At 42.1% G+C, this 13,869-nt stretch overlaps 7 protein-coding genes across 7 annotated transcripts; all 7 read right to left on the bottom strand.

Annotated features, from left to right (window-relative positions):
• Positions 1-829: 829 nt before the first annotated feature.
• Positions 830-1,663, bottom strand: TM35_000084330 (uncharacterized protein; the record flags this gene model as incomplete). Its single annotated transcript, XM_029024298.1, has 1 exon — positions 830-1,663. The coding sequence occupies one exon, from the start codon at positions 1,661-1,663 to the stop codon at positions 830-832; it is 834 nt and encodes a 277-aa protein (XP_028884701.1).
• A 642-nt stretch (positions 1,664-2,305) lies between these two features.
• TM35_000084340 (uncharacterized protein) lies at positions 2,306-3,334 on the bottom strand (the record flags this gene model as incomplete). Its single annotated transcript, XM_029024299.1, has 1 exon — positions 2,306-3,334. One exon carries the CDS (start codon positions 3,332-3,334, stop codon positions 2,306-2,308), a length of 1,029 nt encoding a protein of 342 aa, XP_028884702.1.
• A 2,399-nt stretch (positions 3,335-5,733) lies between these two features.
• TM35_000084350 (uncharacterized protein) lies at positions 5,734-6,741 on the bottom strand (the record flags this gene model as incomplete). The annotated part of the gene is made up of 1 exon (XM_029024300.1): positions 5,734-6,741. One exon carries the CDS (start codon positions 6,739-6,741, stop codon positions 5,734-5,736), a length of 1,008 nt encoding a protein of 335 aa, XP_028884703.1.
• Positions 6,742-7,425: 684 nt separating this feature from the next.
• Positions 7,426-8,940, bottom strand: TM35_000084360 (uncharacterized protein; the record flags this gene model as incomplete). The annotated part of the gene is made up of 1 exon (XM_029024301.1): positions 7,426-8,940. One exon carries the CDS (start codon positions 8,938-8,940, stop codon positions 7,426-7,428), a length of 1,515 nt encoding a protein of 504 aa, XP_028884704.1.
• A 752-nt stretch (positions 8,941-9,692) lies between these two features.
• Positions 9,693-10,637, bottom strand: TM35_000084370 (uncharacterized protein; the record flags this gene model as incomplete). The annotated part of the gene is made up of 1 exon (XM_029024302.1): positions 9,693-10,637. One exon carries the CDS (start codon positions 10,635-10,637, stop codon positions 9,693-9,695), a length of 945 nt encoding a protein of 314 aa, XP_028884705.1.
• Positions 10,638-11,441: 804 nt separating this feature from the next.
• Positions 11,442-12,182, bottom strand: TM35_000084380 (uncharacterized protein; the record flags this gene model as incomplete). Its single annotated transcript, XM_029024303.1, has 1 exon — positions 11,442-12,182. The coding sequence occupies one exon, from the start codon at positions 12,180-12,182 to the stop codon at positions 11,442-11,444; it is 741 nt and encodes a 246-aa protein (XP_028884706.1).
• Positions 12,183-12,732: 550 nt separating this feature from the next.
• Positions 12,733-13,869, bottom strand: TM35_000084390 (uncharacterized protein; the record flags this gene model as incomplete). Its single annotated transcript, XM_029024304.1, has 1 exon — positions 12,733-13,869. A coding segment is annotated over one exon (1,137 nt), but the record flags the coding sequence as incomplete, so codon positions are not given.

Raw genomic sequence — 13,869 nt, forward strand, 5'->3', positions numbered from 1 at the left:
GATCGCACACTATGGGCAGTGTTCAAGATGGTTTCTGCAGAGGTTGTCATGAAACCACCAACAGAAAGAGGAGTGTCATCCTCCACTGCACGCAAGTTATGTGGTTTCGCAACAGTAGATATTGGAAAAGAAGAAGAATAGAGAACAGGACGGACTTCATTTCATATCTTACAATAACTTCACACACACAACCACCGACACAAGCAAGAGCGGTGGGATTAGTTAACACACGTCTGTCATTATCGTTATCAATAGCGTCACTCTTCTTGTTGTTCTCACTTGAGTTCACAGGTCTACACAGGGAGTGTGAAAAAGAGAAAGAAAGAGGAAGGAAAAAAAGAGAGAGACACACATAGTGAGTGGGAGCAAGTTACAAATACTCACAGTGGAAAAGAGAGAGAGAGAAGCAGCAACTCCACAGTTAAGTAACAAAAAGGAATATTCCGCTTGTATGTTACTATGTACTACTTAACAGAGAAAAGAAAAGACCACACAATACCCAAATAAGAGAGAGAGCCGAACACACAATACTCCATGGCTCTAATTTATATATTAAATTTCTTCACACACACATCTGTGTGTACTAGCAAGAGATGTATACCGTCAGTGAGCAGAACAGCCCAGTTTTCTGCAAACACACAACGGGAAAAGCAAGTAATGGAATTATTAGAAAAAGAACACACATATAAAAGTAAAACAAAAGATATTCGAATTAAAAGACAAAGCTGGTAAACAGATTATTAGTTCATTCACCCATGGTGGATGTACGCAATTATGATTATGTTAGTATTACCATTATTATTATTTGCCCTCAAGTGAGTCTCACTGTTCAGTACAGGGTAACGGAGAACAACACAGCCACCATCAGTAGTGGTACTGCAGTGCGCATCCACACAGGACTGATACTGCTGTCAACGTTAGCCTTCATCTGTACAGTGGGGGCAATGCTGCTGATCTGTGTGTCGGTTACAGGTTCAGGAAATGGAGTGGTAGTTGGTGCTTCACTGAGAGTGTTCTCGGTGTTCGGCGGAGTAGTGGAAGTGGTTTCCTGTGAGTCTGAAGTGAGAGTCGCACCAACAGTTGCAGGAGATTGAGGGTTACCTGTATTCTCGTTTGCGGATGCTGTCGAGGTTGTGCTGCCCTCTGCAGGTGCAGTCGGTGAAGAAGGTGGTTTTGAGGATGTACTTGATTTCTCTGGTGCACTTTCTGCGTCAACACCAGATTGGGGCACAGCTCCCGCTCCATTTTCTGGACTTGCACCACTCGCAGGTGTTTCTCTCCCCGCTGGAACATCCTGTGCATGCTCTTCTCCTTCCCTGGATAAACTACCTTGATGTTGTTGTGTTTGTGGTACCTGAGGGTTAATGGAGTTTGCTTGACTAGGAACGACCTTCCTAAATTCTTTCCAAAATGAACAGTTTATTCCCTGAACTTCATGATTAGGGTCATCCCTACACTTACGGTACTTTGCATCTTCCTCTTTTTCCTTGCTTGTAACAGCAGGAAACTGATCCCAACTAATATCATGAGCTTCCTTCACCATATCGGAAGTAATGACCACCTTTGGCTGACCATCAGCAGCAGCAGCCGTCATGGTGTACCCGCAGGCGCAGCACAGCACAACGGCCAACACACACATCACACGGCGCATCATCATCATCATGAGAGAGACAAAGGTATGTTGCACGTAATAAAAACTGATCTAGAGAAAAAGACAATCAAAAAGCAAAAATAAATGAAGTATCAAACATGTTAGAACACACAAATCGATTACCACTATGGAAACTCACATCGTCAAAGAAAAACCTACCAGTTAAAGAATGCAATGCAGCGCAAAAACCTCAGTAAGAGTAAAAGAAAAAAAAAGCCCACACTCACAAATATCTCAAAAAAGGCTAAACCACCCCAGCAAAAATCAACAAAGAAACAGATATTAACCATTAGCCCAATTTACCAAGTAAACACAGAGTAATACACCAACTATTGGTGTAAGTCTATATGTGTGTGTATACGCAATTATAAATATAAATTCATCTGTTATTATTATATCCTTTTCCCACTGCAAAAAGTAATTCATCATCATCATCACAGTGCAAGCCCAGGCACACACAGAGAGTCTCCAAGAACACACACACACAATGGAATAGCAATAATTATTATAGGATAAACACAAAGAGAGAGCAAAAACACACAATAACATTAAGAAACGAAAAAATAAGAAATCCCAACAGGTGAAAGATTAGTTAGACTGTAGGGGTTGTATGCAAAAAAGAAAACAAAGGATGACCTGAGTCACACAACACAATCAGCATACAAGAATACAGGCCAGTGTAAACACAATCAGTAGTGGTACACGCACCCACACAGAACTGCTGATACTGCTGCTGCTGTCTGCATCACCCTTCTTGTTGTTTGTAGGTTCAGGAGGAAGTGTTGTTGTTGTGGTGGTGGTGGTTGGTTCTTCACTGTTTGAGTTACCCTCTGCAGGTTTTGGAACAGCTGCTACACTCTTATCCTGACGAGTACCGGTATTATCCGCGGATAAACTGCTATCGGAGGCATCAACTGTATTCTGGGATGTAGGAGCAGAAGAATCGTGCCCTTCAGGAGTTTCTTGAACATTTGTTTGTGTGGTCTCTGCATTTTCCGAATTTCTTCTGTTAGTTGTACTCGGTTCACTTCCTGAATGTGATGGTCCCTCCACGGGACTTCCAGGTTGAGTTCCATTTTGTGATTGTCCCTGATCGATCTTATGAGATGCATCTGCGGGTACTTCTACATTATCTGTTCCACCTGGCTGAGCACCAGGAGTCTCCAAACCAGTCGTAGAGGGTTCCGCTTGTCCGGTCAGTGTATTCTCAATCTCTTGAACCACTGGGTTTTCTTTAACTTGATCACGAGGGTGAGAAGCATCACCAACACCGTGTGTCCCTGCAGAAGCAGCAACAGCAGCAGGTGGACGAGAAAGATCACTTTGTTCAGTTAACCTTTGTTGTTGCGGTTGCTCTGGTAAAGAAATAACATCTTCACTTACTCTTTCTTTATCTGTACCAACCGTAGTTTCAGCCATACTTCTGTCTTTGCGCCAATGTTCACACTTTTTCTTATTAGAGTGAGAGCTGCCCAAGCACACATCGACTTCTTCAACGGCATCGCTATCAAACGGAGAATACCATCCTGTTCCATTTACCGCATCTTTTCTATTCCACCCAGATTCACCATGCCCATCATTATTTTGCGTTGGTTCCTCAGCAGCAGCCGTCATGGTATACCCGCAGGCGCAGTACAGCACAACGGCCAACACACACATCACACGGCCCATCATCATCATCATGAGAGAGGCAAAGGTTTGTTTCACGTAAAAACACTGATCTAGAGAGAAAAGCGGTAAAAAGAAAAAAAAAATAAATGAAGTATAAAAAACGTTGGGAGACAAAAATCAATTACTCCAAAGAGAAACTCACATCGCGAAAATAAAAAAAACCCACCATATAAAGAATGCAATACATTGCAATAACCTCATTAAGAGTAAAAACAAAAGTGGCCCACATTCACAAATATTTTAAAAAAGGCTCAATGCCCAGCAAACCACACAACCAAACAAACAGATATTAACCATTAGCCCAATTTACCCACTAAACACAAGAAATACACCAACTATGGGTGTAAGTCCATATATGTGTGTCTAGACGCAATTATAAATATAAATTCATTTGGTCTTATTTAATTCGTTTTCCCATTGCAAAAAACAGTTCATCATCATCATTACAGTGCAAGCCCAGGCACACACACACACACAATGGAGTAGCAAGAATAATAATTATAGGATAAACACAGAGAGTAAAAACACACAAAACACACATTAACATTAAGAAACAAAAAGAGAAATCCCAACAGGTGGAAGATTAGTTAGACTGTAGGGATGCATGCAAAAAAAAAGAAAAGAAAACAAAGGATGAAACCAAGAATTGATCACTAGAAAAGAAACCACTTTGCATTTCATCTTCAGTCGTATTAGATGGACCAAGGGCCATTGCTCGACCATTATTTTCTACTCGCCATAGTGAATGATGAACACAGATATTTACAGTGCTCATAGGGAGACCACTGTGGACGTCTTACAAGATGTGGGTTTGTTGGTTCTGGCACTGGTGTTGGTGTAGACAACACTTTGCTTCCTCCAGTTTAGTGTAAAAGTGTTGAAAACCACATCACGTTCCCACCCCCAAGCATTACGTGGGCCATACGAAGGTACACCTCACGGGTTCTGTTAAATCGATTAAGATCGGGTACATCAAGATTAGGATCATGATCAAAATGCCTTTTTTTTCCACTTTGGCAAATAAAGTAATTCTTAACGGGTAAGAGAGAAGGGAACAACTCGTGACACACAGGTTTAGGATCTACTTCTGCAGGTTGCAAAAACTTCAACTCTGTGCAATAGCGATTCCATTGCTTCCATTGCCCAAGTCATTTCACACCTGCCTGTACACAAATATCAAGGTAACTACAGATAGTAAAAGTACATGGCCACGTCTGCTGAGGTTCCATTATCTTCCAAACATCTCTCTTGCCATATCTAACTCTCCTGTATATTGAAATGTCTTTATTGCCGCAATATAATAATGCACATGTTGTGGGTTAAAATTATCCACAATCATACGTAAAAGCCAATGAAGAGTTTCCTGTGGAAATACTAGCTGGTCCAGAGCCAGCACGAATAAATTAGAGAGAAATCTAGAAAGTGTTTCTTGTACTCACTTGGTAATCCATTAATCATAAGGTATCGTTGATATTCATATCGACCCTGTTCACAATATTTCACACTGTACGTATCGGCACCACGAAACCATGGGGCTGTACCTTTATTACGCTTCGGCATATGAACATCGAGTACATTGATATTCTTTGTATTATTTCGACTCATCACTATTTCCCAAAAGTCATCATGAGAAAGAAGCTGCCAAGCATGCTGGTACTGATTATTCGCGTGGAAACCATCAATTTTACGACATCCCAAACCCACGTGTGTACAGGCATTCCCATACGCCGCAGTTGTTGATATCCACTACCCGCCCGCATATATTTTAAGCGTGGGATCGTCGGAACACAAAAGCACGAGTTTTTCCCACTACGGTGCTGTTCTGGGCGTGTACAGCGAAACATTCTAAAAAGAAAAAAAGGAATACGAACGAAGAAGAAAAAAATAATTCCACCCGCGATACCTACCACCTATAAATAATAAGATAAAAGAAAACAAAAAAACGAACAACAACAAAGAAAAACGATGAATTATATTAATTATTATTATGACCCACATATTCATGTGTACACGTAAAACAATTGTACCGTCAATGATGAGGACAAAAGATTCTACTCACACAACAGAAACAAAAAGAAATGGAATTATACAAAAGAACACCCAATCTTAAAAGTTTCCAGTTTATAAGAAAAAGCTGCACACATCCGCATGTCTATATTTAGAATAAATGTATACTGTCAGTAAGCAGAACAGCCCAGTTTTCTACATTCGCACACAACGGGAAAAGCAAGTAATGGAATGATTAGAAAATGAACACACACACATAAAAGTAAAAGAAAAGATATTCCAATATAAAGAGAAAGCTGGTAAACAGATTATTATTTCATTCACCCATATGGGATGTACGTAATTATGATTATATTAGTATAACCATTATTATTATTATTTTGACCTCAAGTGAGTCCCACTGTTCAGTACACAGTAGCGGAGAACAACACAGCCACAATCAGAAGCGGTGCTGCAGTGCGCATCCAAACAGGACTGACACTGCTGTCAGCATTACCCGTCTGCTGTGACGCGGAAATTATGATGCTGATTGTTTTCTCGTCTGCCGTCAAAGAAGAGGTTGAAGCAGTGTTATCAGTTCGATCGTGGGTGTTGGTGTTCGCAACAGAAGTCTGTTCCGTGGAATCACCACGTCCATTCTTGTTTGTTGAAACCTGAGAATTAGAAGAGACAGTATTTAGAGTGGTAGCCACTTGTGTTGTTGCTGCCCCATCCCCGGTATTCGGTGTGGTGGTGTTAGAATGGGAAAAAGTCCCATGTGCAGAGTTATGTGCCGCATTTGATGTAGTCTCACCGTGGTTGTTGTTGTTATCAGAGAGTTTGTGTGAAGTTTGATCATTCGTTTGCCCAGCAACTGTTGCGTCTGCACCGTTGCCCTCGTGATGTGCTTCTCCCTGTGAAACTTCTTCAGCATGTTCTGTTTCTTTTCCAGGTAACACAAGCGGAGTCTCCAGACGGCAAATCCATTTCATCTGCTTTGGCGATTTAGGAGATGTAGGAACGTTAGCAGTTTTGAGGCGTGGCACCTCCAATTCCTCCTCATCGTCATTATTTTCCAGACATTCTTCTCCACCTGTAATGTTCACATGACGAGGAACCCTTGTACTTGGCTCTTCAGCAGTACCTGTTGTCTTTTTGGTATCAATGGCACACAGACCTCTGTACTTCACACATACAGAGTGATTGTTGTCTGTCTTGCATACATTAGGATCGACCTCCTCACTGCTGCGAAAGCTTAAATCGCCACCGGTCTTACAAATCACTTCAACGGGACCACGGTATACAAACCTGTCATAATCAAAATCGGTTGTAATAGCAGCAGCAGCAGCCGTCGTGGTATACCCGCAGGCACAGCACAGCACAACGGCCAACACACACATCACACGCATCATCATCATCATCATAACGGGCATCGTCACTCTTCTTCTTGTTGTTCTCGTAACTTGAGTACACAGATCTACGCAGAGGAAGTGTAAAAAAAAGAAAGAAGAAAGAGAAAACAGAAGCAGCAGTACACCACTATTACTCCACACAGAGACACACACATATAGAGTCAACCATGAATATAACGCAGGAAGATACATTTTAGGGAAAATACTCATTATTCGAACAAATTGAAGAACCACTACAATCCCATAAAAATAAAAAGAGATTATAAACAAATTAAATATCATTTGGTAACATAGCAGAGATAGCCACACACAAATAATAATAACGGATAGTGCATAAATCTCAATGTGTTGGTTTCTCCCTGTCCCCATTATAGTTAGTATTCCCATAGGAAGAAGCAAATTATATGTTACCACGCTCAGAAATAATGTGAAAGCAAATAAAAAAGAAAAGAGATATCATTTACCAGAACCACACAATTGCAGAGTGAGACACACCACAAGGTGCACAGCAATGCTCTGCTTACAAGTATAAAAATGAAAAGAGATTAAGAGTATTTCCACAGAAATTGATGCACCCTAGTCCAGTGGGTGTCATTGGAATTCAACTCCTCGGTGCTTAGTATACTGAACACAGTAGCAATGATATTATTATTAGCAGTAAACAAGTGATTACCAACACTCTCTGGATGGATCCCACCACAGTGCTCAGCACACGGTCATGCAGCCCAGCAAAGAGAGCAGCAGAAATAGGAGTGGAACACGCAGTAACGCAGGGCTGCTGCTGCTGCCGTCCTTACTGGCAGAAGCAAGAGCAGCTCCATTCTTTGTTATTTTGTTTGAGTGGTCTTGCGTCCATTCCTTTTCCGCCTTCTTTCGCACCTTGTCGGCAGCCACAGCCGCTTCTTCAACAGCACGGAGGGTACTCACCACCGTCGTCGCCAAGCCATTCGCCTCATTGAGGGTATCACTTGCTTGCCTCGCCATCTTCTGCGCCTCACGTGCAGCGGCCACCACCGTCTTTGTCTGCGACACGACCACTTTAGTTAGGTCCACTGTTGCGGCTGAACGTTCCTTCAGATTTTTTTCTTTCTTTTCTATCCATTTTTGTTTTTCCTCTGGAGTGAATAACTTTTGTCTCTTCCAAAGATTTAGTGTTTCAGCTGAAGGTTCTTTCTGATGTTCTCCTTCTCCCCGTTCACCACTTTGGGGTACATTTGCCATCACCGCGGATGGATGTCCTTCTGGTGTTTTCTTTTTTTCAGGAAGAGGATCACCACTTTTTTTGGCAGAAACAACGGCAGCCTTATTATCCTGAATTGCCTGCGTTGCTGCAGTTACTGCTGCCTTTGCGAGTTCCATTTCCTTATTAGCCTTCTCATTTGCTTCCGTGATCTTCTTTTGCATCTCTGTTACCTTCTGCACTGCCTCTGTGGCTGCTGTGTGTGTCTTCTTTGCGGCATCCGCTGCGCTGCGTGCACTTTTTGTGGTTTCCTTCCTGCAGCCCGTCGTGCACTTCTTCAATATGTCTGCCGCCCAATCCACTACGCTGCGTGTTGTGGTCTCAATATTCTGGGCTACTTTCAACACCTTCTCGGCCTGTACCAATACCTCTGGAGTTAATGACAATCTTTCCTCAACAGCAGTCTTCGCTGTGTCAAGGAGGGACTGAGTGGTCTCTGTCTTTTTGAACACTGTCTTGAGCTTTTCAGTGACTTTTGAAGTTTTTTCCGTGAAAGCATTACCAGCTTCTTTTTCTGTTAATTTAATGGTTTCACGATTTGTACTCTGTCTCAACTTTGCTATCTTTTCAAAGGATTGAGTAGCGATTTGCTCACCATTATCTTCCACCTGCTTGAGTACCTCCTCTGCCTTTACAACCGCGTCCTCAGCTGCTGTCTGTGCCTCAGTAATAGTCTGCACAGCATTGTTATAGGAATCTGCAGCAGTCTTCGCCTTTGTGTGTGCTGCTGTAACACTCTCCATCAGTTTGTTAGCTAGTTGCAGAGCTGCGTTTACACTCTCGGAGGTCTTTCCATTTCCCACTGTTGATAGTCCTACTGCTGCTGATGTAACTCCACCAGTAACACTTGTCAATGCAGCGGCAACATTATTATTTGCAGATAACTGCTGATCCTGAGAAGTACTCGTAGTGCCACTCACACCCACACAGCAGAACAATAGGGTCAACAGACACAACACACGGCACGGCAACATGGACATTCTTGTTATTAATATCACTAAGGATCACTGAAATCTGAGCATGTGTGTTTAAAGAGAGAAAGAGAAAGAGAGAATGTGTGTGTGTAGAAGAATAAAAAAACAATACACCATTATTACTACACACACACATATGAATTCAACTGTTATGTAAAGGAATGAGACACAGTAGGTAAAACACACATTATTCAAACAAAATGAAGAATCATCCAATCCCATAAAAATGAAAAGAGATTATAAACAAACTGACTATCATTTGGTAACATTGCAGAGATAACAACAAACAGAAATATCTCAAAAAACATACAACGTACCTGCAATCAACAAGCAAACAAACACATACTAAACATTAGCCCAATTTACCCAAGTAAACACACAGAAATACACCAACTATGGGTGTAAGTCTATATGTGTGTATAAGCAATTATAAATATAAATTCATCTGTTATTATTATTTCTTTTTTCTCACTGCAAAAAGCAGTTCATCATCATCACAGTGCAAGCCCAGGCACACACACACACACAAAGAGAGTCTCCAAGAACACACACACACACACAATGTAGTAGCAATAATAATAATTATAGGATAAACACATAGAGCAAAAACACACAAAACACACATTAACATTAAGAAACAAAAAAGAAGAAAGAAATCCCAACAGGTAGAAGTTTAGTTAGACTGTAGGGATTGCATGCAAAAAAGAGAAAAGAAAACAAAGGATGACCTGAGTCACACCACCACCATCACCACACAATCAACACACAAGAATACAGGCCAGTGTAACCACAATCAGTAGTGGCACACGCACCCACACAGAACTGCTGATACTACTGCTGCTGTCTGCATCACCCTTCTTGTTGTTTGTGGGTTCAGGAGGAAGTGTTGTGGTAGTGGTTGATTCCTCATCATTATTGGTGTTGGTGGGAGTGCCAGAAGTTGTTGTTGCCGCGTCTTCTGTACCATTCGTTGATTGAGATTCCTGTGTGTTAGATGTCTGTTCCTGCACGGTAGTCTTCTCCGGAGTGTTAGTACCAGTTGTAATGGGTTCAGTAGAAGAATTGGGGTGTGATCCACTTTGCGGTTCCTGTGGTCTTCCTGCATCGTCAGTACCAGCAGCAGGTGCATCCTCTCTAGTCACCCCGTTGTTATTCGGGTGATCCTGTCCAGCTGGAGTTTGCCTGTTCTTTTCAGTGTTCTCATGCTGTAGATTACCACCCGTTCCTTTTAGAGAATCTTGTGGGGTTTGTAAAGGCGGAGTGGCAGGAATCTGTGTTTCTTTTTGTCTCAAGTCAGACTGAGTATCACTGCCACTATTTAAAGTGGTAGTCTGCGAGGAGAGAACTTCACTATCCGTTCCAAGTTGCCTCCCTTCTTCAGCGCCACCAATACCAACTCCAGGAGCTCCTCGCTGAACACTACGAGCACCTCCAGGCTCCACAGGAGGTCCATCAAGACGAGAATCCTGATCAGACTGTCCAGGATTCAATTCTGTTGGTAGTGGAGGAGCCGGTTTCTCATTTTTACAGGAAGGCTCGGTATCAGGATTACAGGAACCACTAGAATCCTCAGCAGTAAGAGTTTCCGTTTCACTCTCAAGAATAGAGTCACCACTAACAGCTAATACACACAGAGACGATGTGCTCATTATCACAACGATAATGAAGATTACATAACGTAGCTGCATCATGAGAGAAGACATTTTATTTTTTTAACGTCCTTGCACTTAACTATACAGAAGAAAGGGAAACAACAAAGAAACAAGAGAAGGGAATAGAGTTAATACGCCAATAGAAAACCCACAAACACACACAGCAGAAAAGAAATACACAGAGAAAAAGCAACCGACACGAAAAAACGCAATACTCCAACATCACTCATAGTCCAATTAAAGGACAAGCACACAGTTTCCAACACTAATCATTAGAATCCCATATTTCACAGAAAAAAGAAAAGAAAAAAACATAAATCAAAAATAGGACCAGTTGACGAAGAAAACACACAAATATGTAACAGTGTCTTCGCCTGTCAACATATATACACAATTACAAATATATACTTGTATATATTTTTATGACGTCTCCTTTGCAAAAAAAAAAACAGAGAATCATAACAGTGCAGCAGAAAGCACGGGGCGCACAAGCAAAACCAGTAGAAAAAGAAAACAAATTACTAATGAGCCCAATTGTCAACGAAAGGAAAGAAATAGCACAACCGTGAGTAAAAATAGTTGTATACCCTATTACGCATGTACATGTATATATGGCATTATTATCATTTTACATTCCAAAAAGAAGATCATCACACTATACTGGGTAAAGCTTACAGTAGCCCAAACACATACAATAGAGTGACATATAAAGAATATACAAAATAAAAGAAAACAATAACATTATATACAAGAAGAAATCCCAACAGGTGAAAGATTAGTTAGACTGTAGGGATGCAAGCAAAAAAAAGAAAAAGAAAACAAAGGATGACCTGAGTCACATCATCACCATCACAATCAGCACACAAGAATACAGGCCAGTGTAACCACAATCAGTAGTGGTCCACGCACCCACACAGAACTGCTGATACTGCTGCTGCTGTCTGCATCACCCTTCTTGTTGTTTGTGGGTTCAGGAGGAAGTGTTGTTGTTGTGGTAGTAGTAGTAGTAGTGGTGGTGGTTGATTCTTCATTATTGGGTATGTTGGGAGTGGCAGAGGTTGTTGTTGAGTGTGTGTTTCCTGCCTCTTGTGACTCATCAGTGTTGGTTGCAACTTGTGAACTCTGAGTGGTTGCATCTCCTTCTTGTTCTTGCAGTGGTGATGTGTTCTCATGTGTTATCGTATTGTCGCTACCGTTAGTTGCAGGTGATGAGACTGTTGGGTTCTCTCCACTGGCTTGTATTGATTCAGATGGACCTTCACCTGACTCTTGTCCATCAGGAACTCGAGAACCTTGAGTGGGATGCTCTTCAGGTACTTGTATATCCTGGCCTTCTGCAGACTCAAGGGAACTAACTGGGTTAATGTGCCCAGGTTTACCTGAACCACTTTCTGTAGGTTGAGGTTCCTCACTAGCATTACGAGACTTATCGCAAAAAGGATTCTTAACGATAAAAAAGGGAACACCAATAAATGGAACACAGGTACCGGCGTCAGGAGCTTTAAGACTATCAGCCCATACTAACCCAGAAGCACAACACACAACAAGAGTTAGTAAACAGAGCAGGTAACACCTCACCATTACAGCCCTTATCATTGTTGTTGTTTACTTCAATAGAGTAATACAAGGAATAACAATAAAAGAAGGAAGAGAAAAAGAAGAGACACACACAATGAGTGGATGAGGGAACAAATACTCACAGTGGAAAAGAGAAAAGCAGTAACTGCACAGTAAAGCAACAAAAAAGGAATATCCCACTTGCATGATAATATGTAACCCTTAATATAAAAAAAGATAACACCCAACAATACCCAAATAAGAGAGAGTCAAACACATACACAATACTCCATGGCTCTAGTTTATGTATATTAAATTACTGCATACACACATCTGTGTACTAGCAAGAGATGTATACCGTCAGTAAGCAGAACAGCCCAGTTTTCTGTAAACACACAACGGAAAAAGCAAGTAATGGAATTATTAGAAAAAGAACACACACACATAAAAGTAAAAAGGAGAGATATTCGAATTGAAAGAGAAAGCTGGTAAACAGATTATTATTTTATTCACCCATGGTGGATGCACGCAATTATGATTATGTTAGTTTTACCATTATTATTATTTGTCCTCAAATGAGTCCCACCGTTCAGTACATGGTGACGGAGAACAACACAGCCACAATCAGAAGCGGTGCTGCAGTGCGCATCCACACAGGACTGGCAGTGCTGTCAACATTGGCTTTGTTGTTCTGTACCGTGGAAGCGATGTTGTTGATATCTGCGTTGGGTACAGGAGATGGAGTCAAAGTGGTGGTTGGTGCTTCACTGTTAGTGGTGGTGGTGGCCGTGGAATCAGCGTTGCCATTCTCTTGTGAGGCTGATGTGGAAGTCGTACCTGGAGCTGCAGCAGACTGCTGTGTGGGATTAGGGGTGGTAAGTGTACTCGCCTCTGCTGGAGAAGGATTCTGTGAAGAATTGCCATCATTGGTGTTACTGTTATCTTTGGCGTTTTCAGACGGAGATTGTGGTTTGATATGTTGGGAATCAACAACTTCAGAAGAGGGTGTGCCTACAGTTGTGGAAGCTGGTGCCTCTGCTGATTGTTCACGTTCCTCTGCTTGCACTGACAATGAAGCACCAGATGACGACACACTCCCTGCACGGTTACCTTGTATGTCATCGGGTTCTGTTTTTTCAGACTTTTGGGACATCGTGCGGTCACCCAGACTCTCTGTATCAAGTGATGTATTGTCCGGACCTAACGGCTTTTGTGATTCTTTCTTCAGGGTAGAGAGTGTATGGGTATTACTATTAGGTATCACGTCGGTTACAGTTTCACTCTCTTTAATTAGAGAAGTATCAACGACAGATAATTCAACACCTTCTTCACCACGGAGGCCATTTAAATCTTCTCTTCTTCCCAACTCAGTCTGTGTCAACACTTGTGCTTCAGCTTCTTTTCTTTTCCTCTCTTCCTCTTTCTCTTTCTGTTTCTCTTTCCACCTATATTCAGCGAAAGCGGGATCCCAACTTCCCCAAGCCGCCATCACTGCCTTTGGTTGTCCAGCATTAACAGTAGTAGTAGTAGCAATGGTTGTTGTTCTTGCTCCTCTTGCTCTTGTGGTACGCTGGCTGCAGAGGTCTGCGTACTTCCCACATGCAGACACACGGCTGCCCGCACCGCATGTAAGCCACTCGCTCTCAGCAGCGGGGCGTACACGCAGCGCACCGCCGGCCGCACACGACACCTCCACAGCCCCACGGGATACACCACGGCCACTGGG

The sequence above is a fragment of the Trypanosoma theileri genome (assembly GCF_002087225.1).
Source record: "Trypanosoma theileri isolate Edinburgh chromosome Unknown TM35_Tth_8_V1, whole genome shotgun sequence".
In the NCBI taxonomy this organism is placed as follows: domain Eukaryota; phylum Euglenozoa; class Kinetoplastea; order Trypanosomatida; family Trypanosomatidae; genus Trypanosoma; species Trypanosoma theileri.